The 14,351-nt window shown below is 37.1% G+C and overlaps 1 protein-coding gene across 4 annotated transcripts in view; it reads right to left on the minus strand.

Moving 5' to 3' along the window:
• Positions 1-5,627: 5,627 nt before the first annotated feature.
• LOC127004527 (rab5 GDP/GTP exchange factor-like) overlaps positions 5,628-14,351 on the minus strand; it is a 50,654-nt gene continuing 41,930 nt past the window's right edge. For all 4 annotated transcript variants that reach the window (XM_050872379.1, XM_050872371.1, XM_050872365.1 and 1 more), the window contains exon 12: positions 5,628-9,384. In XM_050872379.1, the coding sequence (XP_050728336.1) occupies positions 8,440-9,384 (945 nt within the window). In that variant the 3' untranslated portion in view covers positions 5,628-8,439. The remainder of the gene's footprint in view (positions 9,385-14,351) is intronic.

The following is a 14,351-nucleotide window of genomic DNA, read 5'->3' on the forward strand; positions in this document are numbered from 1 at the left end:
AGAAAGTAAAATTATCTTTTCATGATCATTGTTGACAACACCAAATCTAACATATGCACAATATATAGGACATGCATAATTAGTCGATATCCTAAATTAGGATGACGTAATTGATTTAATTTATACTCTCGTATGATGATGACGTCATCGCCCGCGCACCATACCTATTATTCAGCCCTGACTCATTCTTTGCCTTTCGTGGTCAACATAACGATAACAAAAGCTGTCCGTGGACTTCTAATGCATGATAGTGATAAAGGGAAGATGCCCACAGCCTATAACTACCGAGGGATAGTGGGAGATGGAAAAATAAGAATAAATAGCCTCAGAATAGTCGTGTTTTGTAACTCCAAGCTCCTCACTCTTTGCCGCCGATCGCAAACATCATTGCCTTTCTTGGTCAATATAACGATGACAAAAGCTTCATGTAGACTTCTAATGCTTGGAGGTGATCAGTGGAACATGTTCACAGCTTATAAGTGCCATAGAATAATCGAGGAAGGTGGGGAAATAAGAAAATATGGCTTTGAAATGGAGGTGGTGGTCGGGTGGGTAGGCTAATCGCAGCGCTGCCAAACATTAGGCTATGGTCCAGTGTTCGTAGAGGCGTCCGGAATTTTGATAGTTCAGATATGGCAACCCTACACATGAAGGCATTCTTCATTCATCATCGTCACTGAGCAATTTTACTATATATTTCAGTGCCCATGCTTATGATAAGAAGCCACAATAGTGAATAAAAGGTGTTTAATGTGAAACCTTATTATTTGATCGTTTCTTAATCAATAAAACGCTAATGCCAACTGTCCATTAGAAGACAATTCATCTAATGACCCAGAATATATATATATATATATATATATATATATATATATATATATATATATATATATATATATATATATATATATATTGATTGATTGATAGTTTATTGTTGCAGGTAAACAACAAGGTAGAAGGGAGGAACATGCCATCCCAACCCCCAGGCAGGACAGAGTGTGATTATACAACTATTAATACATGTGTTGGTAGCACCATGAAATTAAAAAGATACAATGGTAGGAAGGAAAGCACAACAAGGGAGGGGGCAGTACCTCCCCCTGGACAATAAGACAATAAAATGTGGGGACGGAGAACATTGCCCAAGCACTAGATGGGACGGTAGTTATAGGCTGTGGGCATCTTCCCTTTATCACTATCATGCATTAGAAGTCCACGGACAGCTTTTGTTATCGTTATGTTGACCACGAAAGGCAAAGAATGAGTCAGGGCTGAATAATAGGTATGGTGCGCGGGCGATGACGTCATCATCATACGAGAGTATAAATTAAATCAATTACGTCATCCTAATTTAGGATATCGACTAATTATGCATGTCCTATATATTGTGCATATGTTAGATTTAGTGTTGTCAACAATGATCATGAAAAGATAATTTTACTTTCTGTTTGAGTAATATGTCGATAATTGGACTTCATTTGACTCTTTCCTTGGTGAACGAAAACACTTTGTGTCAAAATATTTCGACAAGTCTTCGTAAGACATCATTGAATATTTCTTTTCTATTTTTTCCTAGCTTCTAAAATATATTTAGTTATGATGAAGTTGCAGGAAAATAATGGTACTCTTGAAAATATATAACGATACCTGGGTGATCGAAAATAAACGTACACGGCGACATCACTTCATATCGCGACTGTACGTGTCAACGTGTGGTTTTTCAGGTTTTATAAGTTTTCTAAAATACAGATAATGAAAATTTGCATTCATGTTTTTTTTATTTGAGATGTCAATATAGTATCGTTTTAGCCTATCGGACTTATCGCTTGCTAGTATCGGAATTGTGGATTTATATCGGCTATCGGTTATCGGTTATCGCCTATATTTGTGTCTCCAGTTAACGTATATCGGTTATCACCGATAAAGTTTTTCATTATCAGTTATCGGTTATCGGGAATAAGGTTTTCTGTTATCGTGCCCAGCAATGCTTATTATATTGAAGTGTAATTGTTACAAGCCCCAGAGGAACAGGTAATTTACGATAATTAAAAGAATAGCTCAAGCTTCGTGGACCCTGTGACCCAATACCCGCTGGCTGGCAACTCTAAATATACCTCATTGGCAGGGAAATGAATGTTGTTGTGGACCATAAGTTTACTAATACCAGATCAGTATGTAGCAGAGTCCCTCAGGGCTCTGTGCTGGGTCCCTTACTTTTTCTTAGCTATGTAAATTTCCTCACACACAACATAACTGCCTCTACTAAAACAAGTTGTTTACCACCCACTCTGAATTCCCTACGGACGATGCCTCTACCCCACTGCAGATGGAGTTGGTGGAGCTACAGTGAAACACAATGAACTCAGTGCAAAGGTCCATACCTCTTTTCCACTGTCCATTGTCCACAACCTCGTCCTCCCTTCTAGTAATTTGCCAAAATACATTGCACATGTTCAACACAACCAGGCCATGTTTGGAAGCATTGACTGTTGCAAACTGCTCTTCTCCAAAATGAAGGACATGAAGTCTTGACTTCACTCCCAACTCAAGGACCTCCACCTTATTGACATTATTCTGTTGTCTACTTCATCCATCAGACCAGACAGTGAAACACTTCATGGCAAACAGCAACAATCGTCTCACTAATCTGTATGTTTTTCACTACTTTTCACATATTTTTTCACTTTGGGGTTCTCATTTTTCACTCTGGCCCACAGCCTGCTCGCAATAGTGCTTTGAAAAGGTTGCCCACCCCTGCTCTATGCCATCATCACATTTACATCTGGTGCTGATCCACATTACATTTTTGCAATTCTTCATATTAACCTCTCCATTTATTTGATCTAGTGCAGTGGTTTTTAACCTGAGTTTGACCGAACCCCAGGGGTTCGGCGAAGATCCTCCCTAAAGGCATTGCATTTTGCAATTGAATTTTAAGCAAATTTTCTTTAATATTTTTATAGATTAAAATGGAATCCACTATTTGTATTATCTGAAATCAATATACTCTTGAATTATTTTTCTTCCATTAGGGAGAGCCGGTATGATTCGGACACTTTTTAGAAAAATATTTTTAGAAAAAGAAGTTTAAGAAGTAGTGTAATTATGTTGATCTCAAAATGTTCCTCCATCATTTGGCTCTTCAGGCTGCTAATATGACACTCGTAGCTATTTCCAGTTTTCAGATGTAGGTGATGAAAAACAAGTTTCTAAATCGTCCGAACCATCCCCACCCGCGGTGATGGTTCGGCCAGGGAGGAGGGATGATGCGGACACTCATAATACTCGCCATAATATTAATATAACTTAAGTTTGATTGGCTAATAAACAAGATTATATATACTACAAGACATTTGTTTAAGGACAAAAGTATCCTCTCAATATTTAGAGGGGGAAAAAATAAAAGGAGAACTACAAGAAATATCTCAAAAATTTTGGTATTATGGCTTCCTTCTCTTTTCACAAGCATAATATCTGAATATAAATCAACCAAATTAACCTTTTTATAACCGTTGCAACACCTATAATGTTTAAATTGATATAAATTTAATAAAAATCATGAAAAAATCAACCGTCCGAATCATCACGACTCTATAAAAAAACAAATGTGTGGTCACGTCCTTTTCCAGCACAAGAGCTGGGTGATCGTGATACACGGCAATACCTTCGCCGTGCATCGCTGCGTCACCGAAATAATTTACATCTCGCTAATTGGCACGTTTTTGAAGTGAGAGCTTACGATACACCCTGAAAATATTACATACGAGATGTAAAAAAACATATAATAGGACTTGCATCGAAAATAACAGCTCTGAGGGCGTGGTTGTCCCTTTGTGGGCCAAGGCAACAAAGTTTTGCACATTCACACAAAATCTCGAGGCACTCAGTCCCATACACTTTACAATAAGTGCTATGGCCGGACCATCCCACTGTCCGAATCATCACCGCTTATAGGCTACTTGAGGGGTTTGGCTACTGTGCGGAGGTTTTCGTTAGGGTTCGGCGTCTCTGAAAAGGCTAAGAATCACTGATCTAGTGGGTGTAGATTTCCATTTATCTTATCCATTCCATTCTTCATAATTCATCACATCAATATATCTTTAAAAATACTTAAATTTTTTACTGGTCTTTTTCTCTCTTTAAATTAATTCCTTTCACCTTCTCCCCTCTACTCAACACTTATGCTTATGGCATATCCTGCAAAACTACTTCCTATGCTATGGCCCTTGTTCATCTCATTCAAACTTTTAACAATCTTCATTCATCTTGATCTCTATTGCCGTTTGCTTCATCTTATACTCTTTCTATATATCTATACCGATAGACATGTTACAATATGTACTATGAATAGATACTGATTGTACGATGACTTATCATAATAGGCGCACCTAACATCACCAAAATGTGGGGTACAAACTTGGCACAGGGACTGTTTTTTGGGGCCATTGAAGGTAACGGGCTAAAGAGTGGCCTATCCGGATATTTTGTTTTTATTTATTAATGATCCACGAGACATCCGAGAGTTAAATCAAAGTATGTGCTTATTTTTGTATTCATTCATACACACACTGGTAATATTTCTGTGGGGTCTGATTCACTTATTAGAGTGAAATTCACTTGTGAAAATCAATCACAAATTCGTGTCACTGGTAAAAATGAAACTAGTAATTTAAGTTTTGCCACCATGAAATAAACACAAATAGATAAATATGAAAGCTCACGAAGTCACAATAAGCGACATCACCTGCTTTGCACAGTAAAAATATGCTATTTCAGGTATCTGATACCCTCAAAATGGGGTGCATGCTGCCTCTGGCCTCGGAGTTACAGCCTCAACGTTGTCAGATTGTCGTACTCAGCCGATTATATTTCCCGACTTCCTACCCCAAACTGTCTTCTGGACACCAATAAGGAAACTAATTTATCGTTATCGTTAAAAGAATTAGATTCTGATATTTCTTGGCAATAGTTAGGCGTCAGAAACAGGTAAATACTATGCTCTAAGTACGACAATCGGGCAATGGTGGCTATACGTATTTTCATATTGATGTTCTGTTGTTTATTCAATGTTGTTTTCAAGAAAAAGAACACTCATAATTTTAGTTAGTTTTTGGTTATAAGGATTCTTTACAAAATACAATTATAACACTAGCCTCCTCTACCTTAGGAAATGTCCTGAATTCCTGGATCAGCTATGGTGATGTTAGGTGCGCCTACTGAGTGTACTACTACAGTAAAAGTCGGATCGGGAAGAAATTTTCATTAGAATAAAGGAAGAATGACAGTAGTGTGAGAACCAAAAATGGTGTTCAAAGAATGGTACACTATTTCTCACATGTACATTTTAAGAAGATATATGATATATATATATATATATATATATATATATATATATATATATATATATATATATATATATATATATATATATATATATATATATATATATATATATATATATATATATATATATATATATATATATATATATATATATATATATATATATATATATATATATATATATATATATATATATATATATATATATATATATATATATATATATATATATATATATATATATATGTAGGTAAACATACATTAAATAAATCCACCAAACAATATATTCCATTAGTACATATAATGTTCTACAAGATGAAAGGCAAATTATATTTCTTTACTTCCAATATAAAATATCTGTGACTAGAAACAAATTATTAGCTAAAAACATTCTAAAAAGACATATGCATACAAATCAACCTTAACAGTTTCATTATTCAGGACAAAAAATAAAGTTACAAAAGGCATGCCCACTATGTGCCTTCACACTATGCAAAAAGCCTACTACTACATGAGGACCTGAATATATAACTCACAAACTCAAAGTGCATGTCAAACCCATACTACAACAGGTGGAGGCAACAAGTGAACTCAATCCAATGTGTATGCTGACTGTGCACCACTCACCCCATACTCTGTGCCCATCATGTCAAAATTGCCTCTGCCAACATGCCTGTTGTTGCTTTTTGAAAGGATTTTTCAGTGAAGGATGCACTTGACTTCCTCCTCAGTGCTTGGACCAGGATCAACCCTGCTACAATAAACCATACCTGGCAGCTACTTGTGTCTCACTTGTGCAGCAGACAGGCCACCATTCAACCTCCTCTGTGCAACAGACAGGCAAGCATCCAACCCCTGGCAGATGCTGAGGCAGTTACACTATCAGCCGCACAAGCTATGCCCAACTTCCAGCACTTAACAATTACTGAGATTCAGGAGACACACACTGCTAGAGTGGAGATGGATCCCAACACTATATTGCAACAGTGTGGTCAATGCAGTGTCCTATTGAAACAGCAGAGAGGAGCGATCATCAGTGATGACTATGATAACACTGAGAGGGAGCCCAGGTGGTCCCATAGGCTGCCCACCCTACACCTAGCTGGCATGACCACAAGACAAACTTGACTCACCCTGCCTTGGAAACCTTGCTACGTAAGTCCTTCAGGACAATTGTCTACTGCTGTATTTTGAGTACCCATATTTTTGCTATTTTAGCTATACACTGGGGAGGGTTCAGTTCACTTGTTAGCCGTACATCTCCCCGCAGGTTGGGTGTGTGACTCAAACCTGACAGTCAATCTGCTGAGTCCAAGAAAAATGGCTACCCGTCACAACAACTTCTGGGCTATTTGGCTAACACTTGCCTTCTTGATGCAACTTGTTAGCTCCACTGTGTAATGTTGCACAATGTTATATGACTAATGGGTTAACTAAACGCAGAGCTAACAATTCTTATTTTCCCTATGTTATGTCTCTAAGGTACAAAAGAGGTCAGTCAGATAGGGCAGTGCTGCCCATATACTAATTTTCTCATAAAGACGTGTATTTCTACTATGTGAATTCCTACTACCTGAGCTTGAATGTCACCCATATAGTCGCATAGTAGGTGTGCCTACTGTATTCGATATCTGGGAATAGGGATTGGAATGCCTTCCATGAGAGCTCTTCATTACCACCAATCAGTTACTCAGTCTTATTTTTTATTTTTTTTTAAACACAATAACTGTTTGATTTCTACCTTTTTATTTATATTTCTACCCCTTTCTTGGGAGCCATCTCCCATGAATAGAACTTTATTTCACTTTATGATATTTGCTCCTTTATCTAATGAGCCACACTGTAAAATCAGATCATTCCTTCATCCAACATTTTCAATTTTTTTTTATTTCAATACCATAGTATAAGTAAGTGAAAGTAATAATTTCCTTGAAAATGTCTGGCCCAAACTCCTCCCATTGAAATGTCTAAAATAATTAACCAAATTGAGTAATTATAATCATTCAGCTTTTTTCAGCACTCATTAGTGGGTGCCTTGTCTCAAAATTTTCCATTCCATTGGCTTGACTATTTTTGTCACATAGTGTGAAAGTAAAAGAATGAAAATTTGGGTTTAAAACTGCTGCCATTATAATATAATGCACATGACAATTTTGTAGGTAAGAAGGCAAATAAATATATAATTAAATATCACTAAAGCTGATGGGGTATTTGCCAAGAATTGATACAAAGAATATTATTTCTGCATCAGTCAGTTGCTAAGATGACTAACAATCCTCATAGCTCACTTATATGCATTTTTTTCATTTTTTTAAAATAACATAGGAAGAATTACTGTTCTCTGGAACTGGTAGAAAATTTTGTTTCTACAAGTCATGTTGTTTTAAAAAATTTAGGTATTGTGAATTTTGTTTAAGTTTTCAAACACTGAATGGCAAATCAAGTAAACTTATGATTTCCAGGAATAAAACAAATATTTTTTTGTGAAATTTGAAATAATGGGATTTACTAATACCCTGTATTCCACTGTATGCAATTAAGAGCAACTTAATGGGTTGTAGCTCCAATGATACATGGCTGAAGTAGAGACTGGGCCCTTCTCAACTATTTTTTTCAGAGAACAACCGTTAAAGTTGTCATATTGCTTTTCCAACTACCCTATAAGGTGAAAACATAGTAATACACTGATGAAAATAAATACTGGTCACCTGAAATAAAGGGACATGTTAAATGGTAAAGTAATAGTATTACAGCTATAGCCCAAAGAGTCAATGTACAATATATTCTACTAGTCATATAATTTTTGAAGCTAAGTGAGCTGACATGTAAAAGGAAGGTACTCATTACAACTCCAGCCCTAGGCAAGTCAACACCAATTATTTCTCAAGCAGTTGCATAATAGTTAATCTTGTGAACTTAAAAAAAAAGTTATTAGTGAGAAAAATGTATACTTCTTTCTACTATGACTCATATTGTACCCTTTTCAGTGTTAATATATATATATATATATATATATATATATATATATATATATATATATATATATATATATATATATATATATATATATATATATATATATATATATATATATTCTTACAACAGACTATCAAATGTTTCCACAATGTCACCCAAAACATCACATACTTTATCTAATGCATCTCCCTTCTCACTGTTTTTCTGTCCTGAGGCACTACTGACTCCTCCCTGTCTCTCTCCTGGAATGGAGGGAATAAGTGGGGGAGGGAGAGAAGGCTGTGCACCAATGAGAGGAGGTGAAAGTGGATCTGAAGTGCTTGAATCAAGATGAGAGGAGAGGGAATGGTTGTTGCCTGTCTCACATGCTATACTGGGTATCTTTCCTCCCTGTACAGTGAATCCAGAATACTGCAATGACTGTGAGCCTGATGCTTGGATTTCAGTCCTTGCTTGTGAACCTGAAAATTGTGTCTTATTCTGGGGAGGAACACCTGAGAATGGCTGGCTTAAGCCAAATATGCCTTGACTTGATGATGCCTGGCCTGACCTCAATTCTGATTCACTCTTTGGCTGTGAATTAGATGAAAACGGTGTCCTATTCTGTGTCTGGATGCCTGAATATGGCTGACTAAGAAGACCAAACACTTCTTGACCTGATGTTTGACTTGACCCAACTTCTTCCAGACCCATAAAGTCCTGATTTCTCACATTTTTGTATGAGTCAACAGGTCGCATGGGGTCAATGAGGTCAGGGAGTCCAGAGGTTGACTCCAGTAATCCACCATCAGAATCTTGGGAGTCAGGGTCACATAAGAGGTCAACATCTGACCCAAGGAGGCCCAGTGACCCATGTAAGCTGGTTCCACCCTCTTCGTGATCTAGGTCCAAACTGAGAAGGTCACTCTCTGAGGCAGTAAGCTGTGATGTGGTGGTAGTGCTGGTGGCTTTGGTAGTGTCAGGCAGATCAGGTGAAGTCGTCTGGCTTCCACCACCATCACCCAGTTGTTGCAGGAATGAGAGTGACTGCTGAGCTGCCAGTATGTCAGGGCTCAGAGGTGGAACCTGTTGAGTGTGCATATTATTGTATGAGCAGTATCCCCACTACTGTGACATTTATTATCACCCTTTCATGTAATAAAATCAAGTATTAAAGGCAATATTACATAAGCACTATTTTGCTCAGTGAGTAAGCATATTTTGAGCAACTTTCACTGAGCTGCTCAGGGTACTGATTACACAGTGACACTAGTTTCAATGAGCAATCTTGATCTTGAGTTTGATGAGTAACATCAGGAATTTAGGGTTTTAGTCAGCTCTGTGTGACCAAAATAACACAGCAGTTTGGAAGGAAAGTTGTAGGCAGTGGTACTGTGACGATGCCTCAATACACCTACAAAAAATGATGTAACACTTTTAGAGCTATTATGGTGCTTCTGGTGGAGGTAGGGCATGCTGAGCAAGAAAGAAGTAGAAGGAATGGTTGAAGAGACAGATGGAGGACAGCCAGTACAGTAATCTTGTTCATGAACTAGCACTGGAGAATGAAGAAAAACTTCTTGAAAATATGTACATAAGACCATAAGAAGTCTGCAAGAGGCCAGTGGACCTGTACTAGTGACGTACTGGATATCCGCCTCTGCCTCCGTGGAGTCTCCACAGTGAAAATAATATCCGCATTACAACCCACATCTGCGTTTTCAGACAACAAAAGCTCCGCAGCATTATCCGCCTCTGCGTTTTCTGATAATAAAAGCTCCACATAATTATCCGCCTCCGCGTCAAAGAACTGCAGAGGTTGTGGAGCTCCACCCATCCAATATTTCTTCTTTCTTTTTTTTGTCATAATCCCTTTTCTTTATTTTTTTCATCCACATCTCTCCTCTCTGTTCCTCTCATCTACCAGTCCCTGTTCCTCTATATTCATTCTCTCTCTCTCTCTCTCTCTCTCTCTCTCTCTCTCTCTCTCTCTCTAGCTACACGTGCTTTGTTATATAACATATGTACGTGTTAAAAAAAATTCACATCCACATCAGCAACCGTGGAAATGGAGGTAAAAATCAACTGCACTTGTGTCCACATCTGCAAAAATTGATATCTAATCTCCGCAGTTTTATCGGCAACTGCATTTTATGAAAAACAGATATCCAGCTCCACCTTCGCCTCTGCGGAGCTCTAAAATTTAGTATTTATTACATCACTAACCACAACCCTAACCCCACCTAACATCACTGTCCATGAATTTATCTAATCTATTTTTTAATGTGACTATTGTGTTGGCACTCACAAAATGACTGCCAAGCCTGTTTCACTTATCTACCACTCTGCTGGTAAACCAATTTTTGCCTATGTCCCTGTTGAATCTGAATTTATCCAGTTTTAACCCATTACTATGTGTCCTTCCCAGTTTTCTAACCATCAGAACCTTATTAATATCCCCCTTATTAAACCCCTTCAATCATTTATAAACGTCGATCAAGTCTCCTCGCACCATTTGCCTTTCTAGAGAATACAAGTTTAATTGTTTAAGTCTTTCCTCATATGGCATGTTTCTTAACCATCCAGTCATCTTAGTCATCCTTCTCCGTACTAACATTTTTATATCTCACACACTGTAAGTTTCCAATAAGTTTCTGTTCCACTCACCACGCATTTCTCAGGTCCGACCGGCCTTTTTTTTGCTGCCTCATAGATATATCGTACTCCAATAAATTTGGTATCAATGGCTTCATAAGGACTTGTACTAAAACATGCGCAAAATAAAAAAGAGGAAAAAATATATATAAACAATACAAACTCGTTTCAAGTCTCTGTATAGAGTACTGTAGACAATAAATCCTAAGTACCAACTATTCCCCACTCGCTAGCTTGAAATTTTGTGGGCCAACTTTTTTAGCCGAATATATGTTTCGAAGCGGAATTTAGTGAGAATTCTTATGGTATCCTCAAAATCCTCATATGCCTATTAGTTCCCGAGTTACACCAAGAAAACTGTATTTTTATCCTCTCCCGTCAGAGTAGGGTAACAACTAAAAATCGCTCCACGCTCCTCATCTACGCTCCTTAGAAAGGTTGTCATATGTTACCATTCTTTCGCTCAAGTATTCCATCACACTCCTCCAATTTTGCTGGGAATCATACTCCTGCACTCATAGCATCAACGTCACCCATGTGCTTACACAAGACTGAACCTAGACATTTAAAGAAAAATCACCTTTTCCATTTTTTATTTACTCAACTGGATAACACTTTTTTGCACTCTGCTTTTACTCTATAGTGACTTGTGAAATCAATTACTTCACTTTTTTCTCTCTTAAAAACCATGCATTATCTTACTCATGCCTACATTCACCACATGTACACCTACGACTCTTTTGCAATTTCAGCTCTCAATATGTACAATGTACAATAATCAAAGTTTTTTTGCCCTACCATAAATGCACTGCACTTGTTTACATTAAAATGTAACTGCATCTCATTAAGCCACTCATATACTGTATATTTTTCTAACCTCACCACCTTGTTGGGGTATGATCAACCAACTAATTTTGGTGTGTTCTGCTAACTTATGTAATAGTTCCCTAGAAATTAATCAATAATTTAGATTATACATACTAATGGTACCAACAGTGTAACCTACACAACCCAACTAATGTTTCCTTGATTTCATAACAATACAGCAATTTTTATGAGTACAAGTTGGTAGGGAAGCACTAAGATTTACATTCTGCCAAAAAATCCTGTGCCAACTAATGCTGAAGCAATATTAGGCACCAAGTAAGTTATGTTTAAATGTATCATATCCCAAGCATGCAATATTTATGAAGATTCAAGCTCCAACACACAATGATTAAAGTTTCAGCCCGAAACATATTATGTTCAGGCAGACTTAAACCTCAAACAAGCCCTTTTCTCAAGAAGATCAAACCCCAAGCAAAAAATGCTTAAATGGATGCAGACCAAAGGTAATCACACTGATTTATTCAAGGGGAGAGTTCTCTGTGAAATAATAATCATAAAAATAAAAAAAACTACGAAATTGAATTCTATGTTATGGGAACACCATCTGCCCAAGGACATCTTATGGTGGATTTTTTTTTGTTATTCCATAAATTTAAATGCCCATAGCTAGTGGTTCTTTGAATATCAAGTGGGGGGCAGGGATGGAGTATTCAAATACATTTGGATACTGTATTTAGGTGTATTTGCATTCAAATAATTATTGATAGAAATCAAAGTATTCTTATTCGTATTCAAATCTGAGTCTGCCTCCTGGGCAGACATGTAATGGTCGTGTATTTACATATAGTATTTCCATGAGAAACTGGCGGGTGGGGTAGTGGCAGTTGCGGAGTTAGCCCCGCCCCACACCTTGCCACACACTCTCAACACCTCTCGCTTCCTCTCATATGTCAGCTATTTACCACCTTTAAATGAATTTAATTAAATAATTGGATAATCCAATAAGGTCATATAGTGTTAGGATTGTTTCATTTTTAGGATAATAACAAAGATTTTGTATAAATACCACGACAGTTGACACCGTTGGAATACAACGTTGTCAAGTGTCATGGTATTTATACAAAATCTTTGTTATTATCCTTAAAACGAAACAGTCTTAACACTATATGACCTTATTGGATTATCCAAATATTTAATTAAATTCATTTAAAGGTAGTAAATAGCTGACATATGAGAGGAAGTGAGAGGTGTTGAGTGTGTGGCAAGGTGCGGGTGTGGAGCGGGGCCACTGCCGCCAATACCCCACCCGCCAGTTTTTCGTGTAAGTACTATAGTACAGGTTCATGAGCTCATTTATCTGCTGCATAACTTTAGAACAGTGCTATACCCAGTTATGTCAGGGTATTTTTCAATGAACAGTATTCATGAATAAATTCATGAATACTTTCAAGAAGTATTCATATTTGTATTCAAATTAAAACCATTTCAGTGTATTCAAATTCATATTCGTATTCATTGAAATTTGCAGTATTCATATCGTATTCGAATACACAACTCTTGTATTCACTACATCCCTGATGGGTGGGTGTGGCATGCCAGCCATAGAATATTTGGTGTGAGTCAATATTGTGTGCTTTTTCAATAGGGCAAAAATAACACCAATGCAATCCTGTAAATCTGGCGATCGTACTGGCACCTCTGGGTGTCTCGCCCACTCGGCTTTCAGTGCTAAGTGCACTGAAATGTCATTTGCTAACAAAGATGTTTAGGAACAATGAATATACAAAAAATGGCTTTGAACTCCAAGAGAAATGAAGGATAACACCAAGCAAACCCAAAAGGAAGAAGAGGAAGGAAGATGCTAGTACCTACAAAGAAAGGATTTTCTAATCAAACCTGGTGGCAACAATCTGAGGTGTGGTAAGTCTTGATAGCTTTGTCCTCATACAAATAACCTTTCAAAAATGGGTGCCAGGTGCCAGATTATTATGTGCATGCATTGGTACATGGTTAATGAACCTGAGCAATGATACAGTAACAGGTTCGTAGCATTGTAACTTCACTTGGTTGTAATGTGACATGAAAATGGAAAGAAAACTTCAATCACATTTTTCACAAAAGTACATATAAAAAATTACAAAATGCATCTACTCCTATATTTTTGCATGATTTTAATAAAACTGAGGATTCAAGAGTTGAAATATCATGGAATAAAAATATCCTGTTGAAAATTTAAAAAGGTTATATTTTTTGTATATTGTGAAAAACACATATAGAACTAAGTACAAGGGGACCCAGCAATTAGTGTTTTTCTAACTAGCAATTTCAAGTCTAGAAATAAGATAGAAACAGTCCCAAGTCTCGAGTTTCATAACTAACGATCAAAGCCTCGGAACTAGTGAAAATATTCCCACTGGATGAGAGGAATAAGTGGGCAAATTGTCACACACACACACACACACACACACACACACACACACACACACACACACTCAGACACTCAGACACTCACACACATACACACAAGCATGCATGCATGAAAGCATGAATGTACGAGTGCACACATATAC

Source organism: Eriocheir sinensis, chromosome 3 (assembly GCF_024679095.1).
Source record: "Eriocheir sinensis breed Jianghai 21 chromosome 3, ASM2467909v1, whole genome shotgun sequence".
Classification (NCBI taxonomy): Eukaryota; Metazoa; Arthropoda; class Malacostraca; order Decapoda; family Varunidae; genus Eriocheir; species Eriocheir sinensis.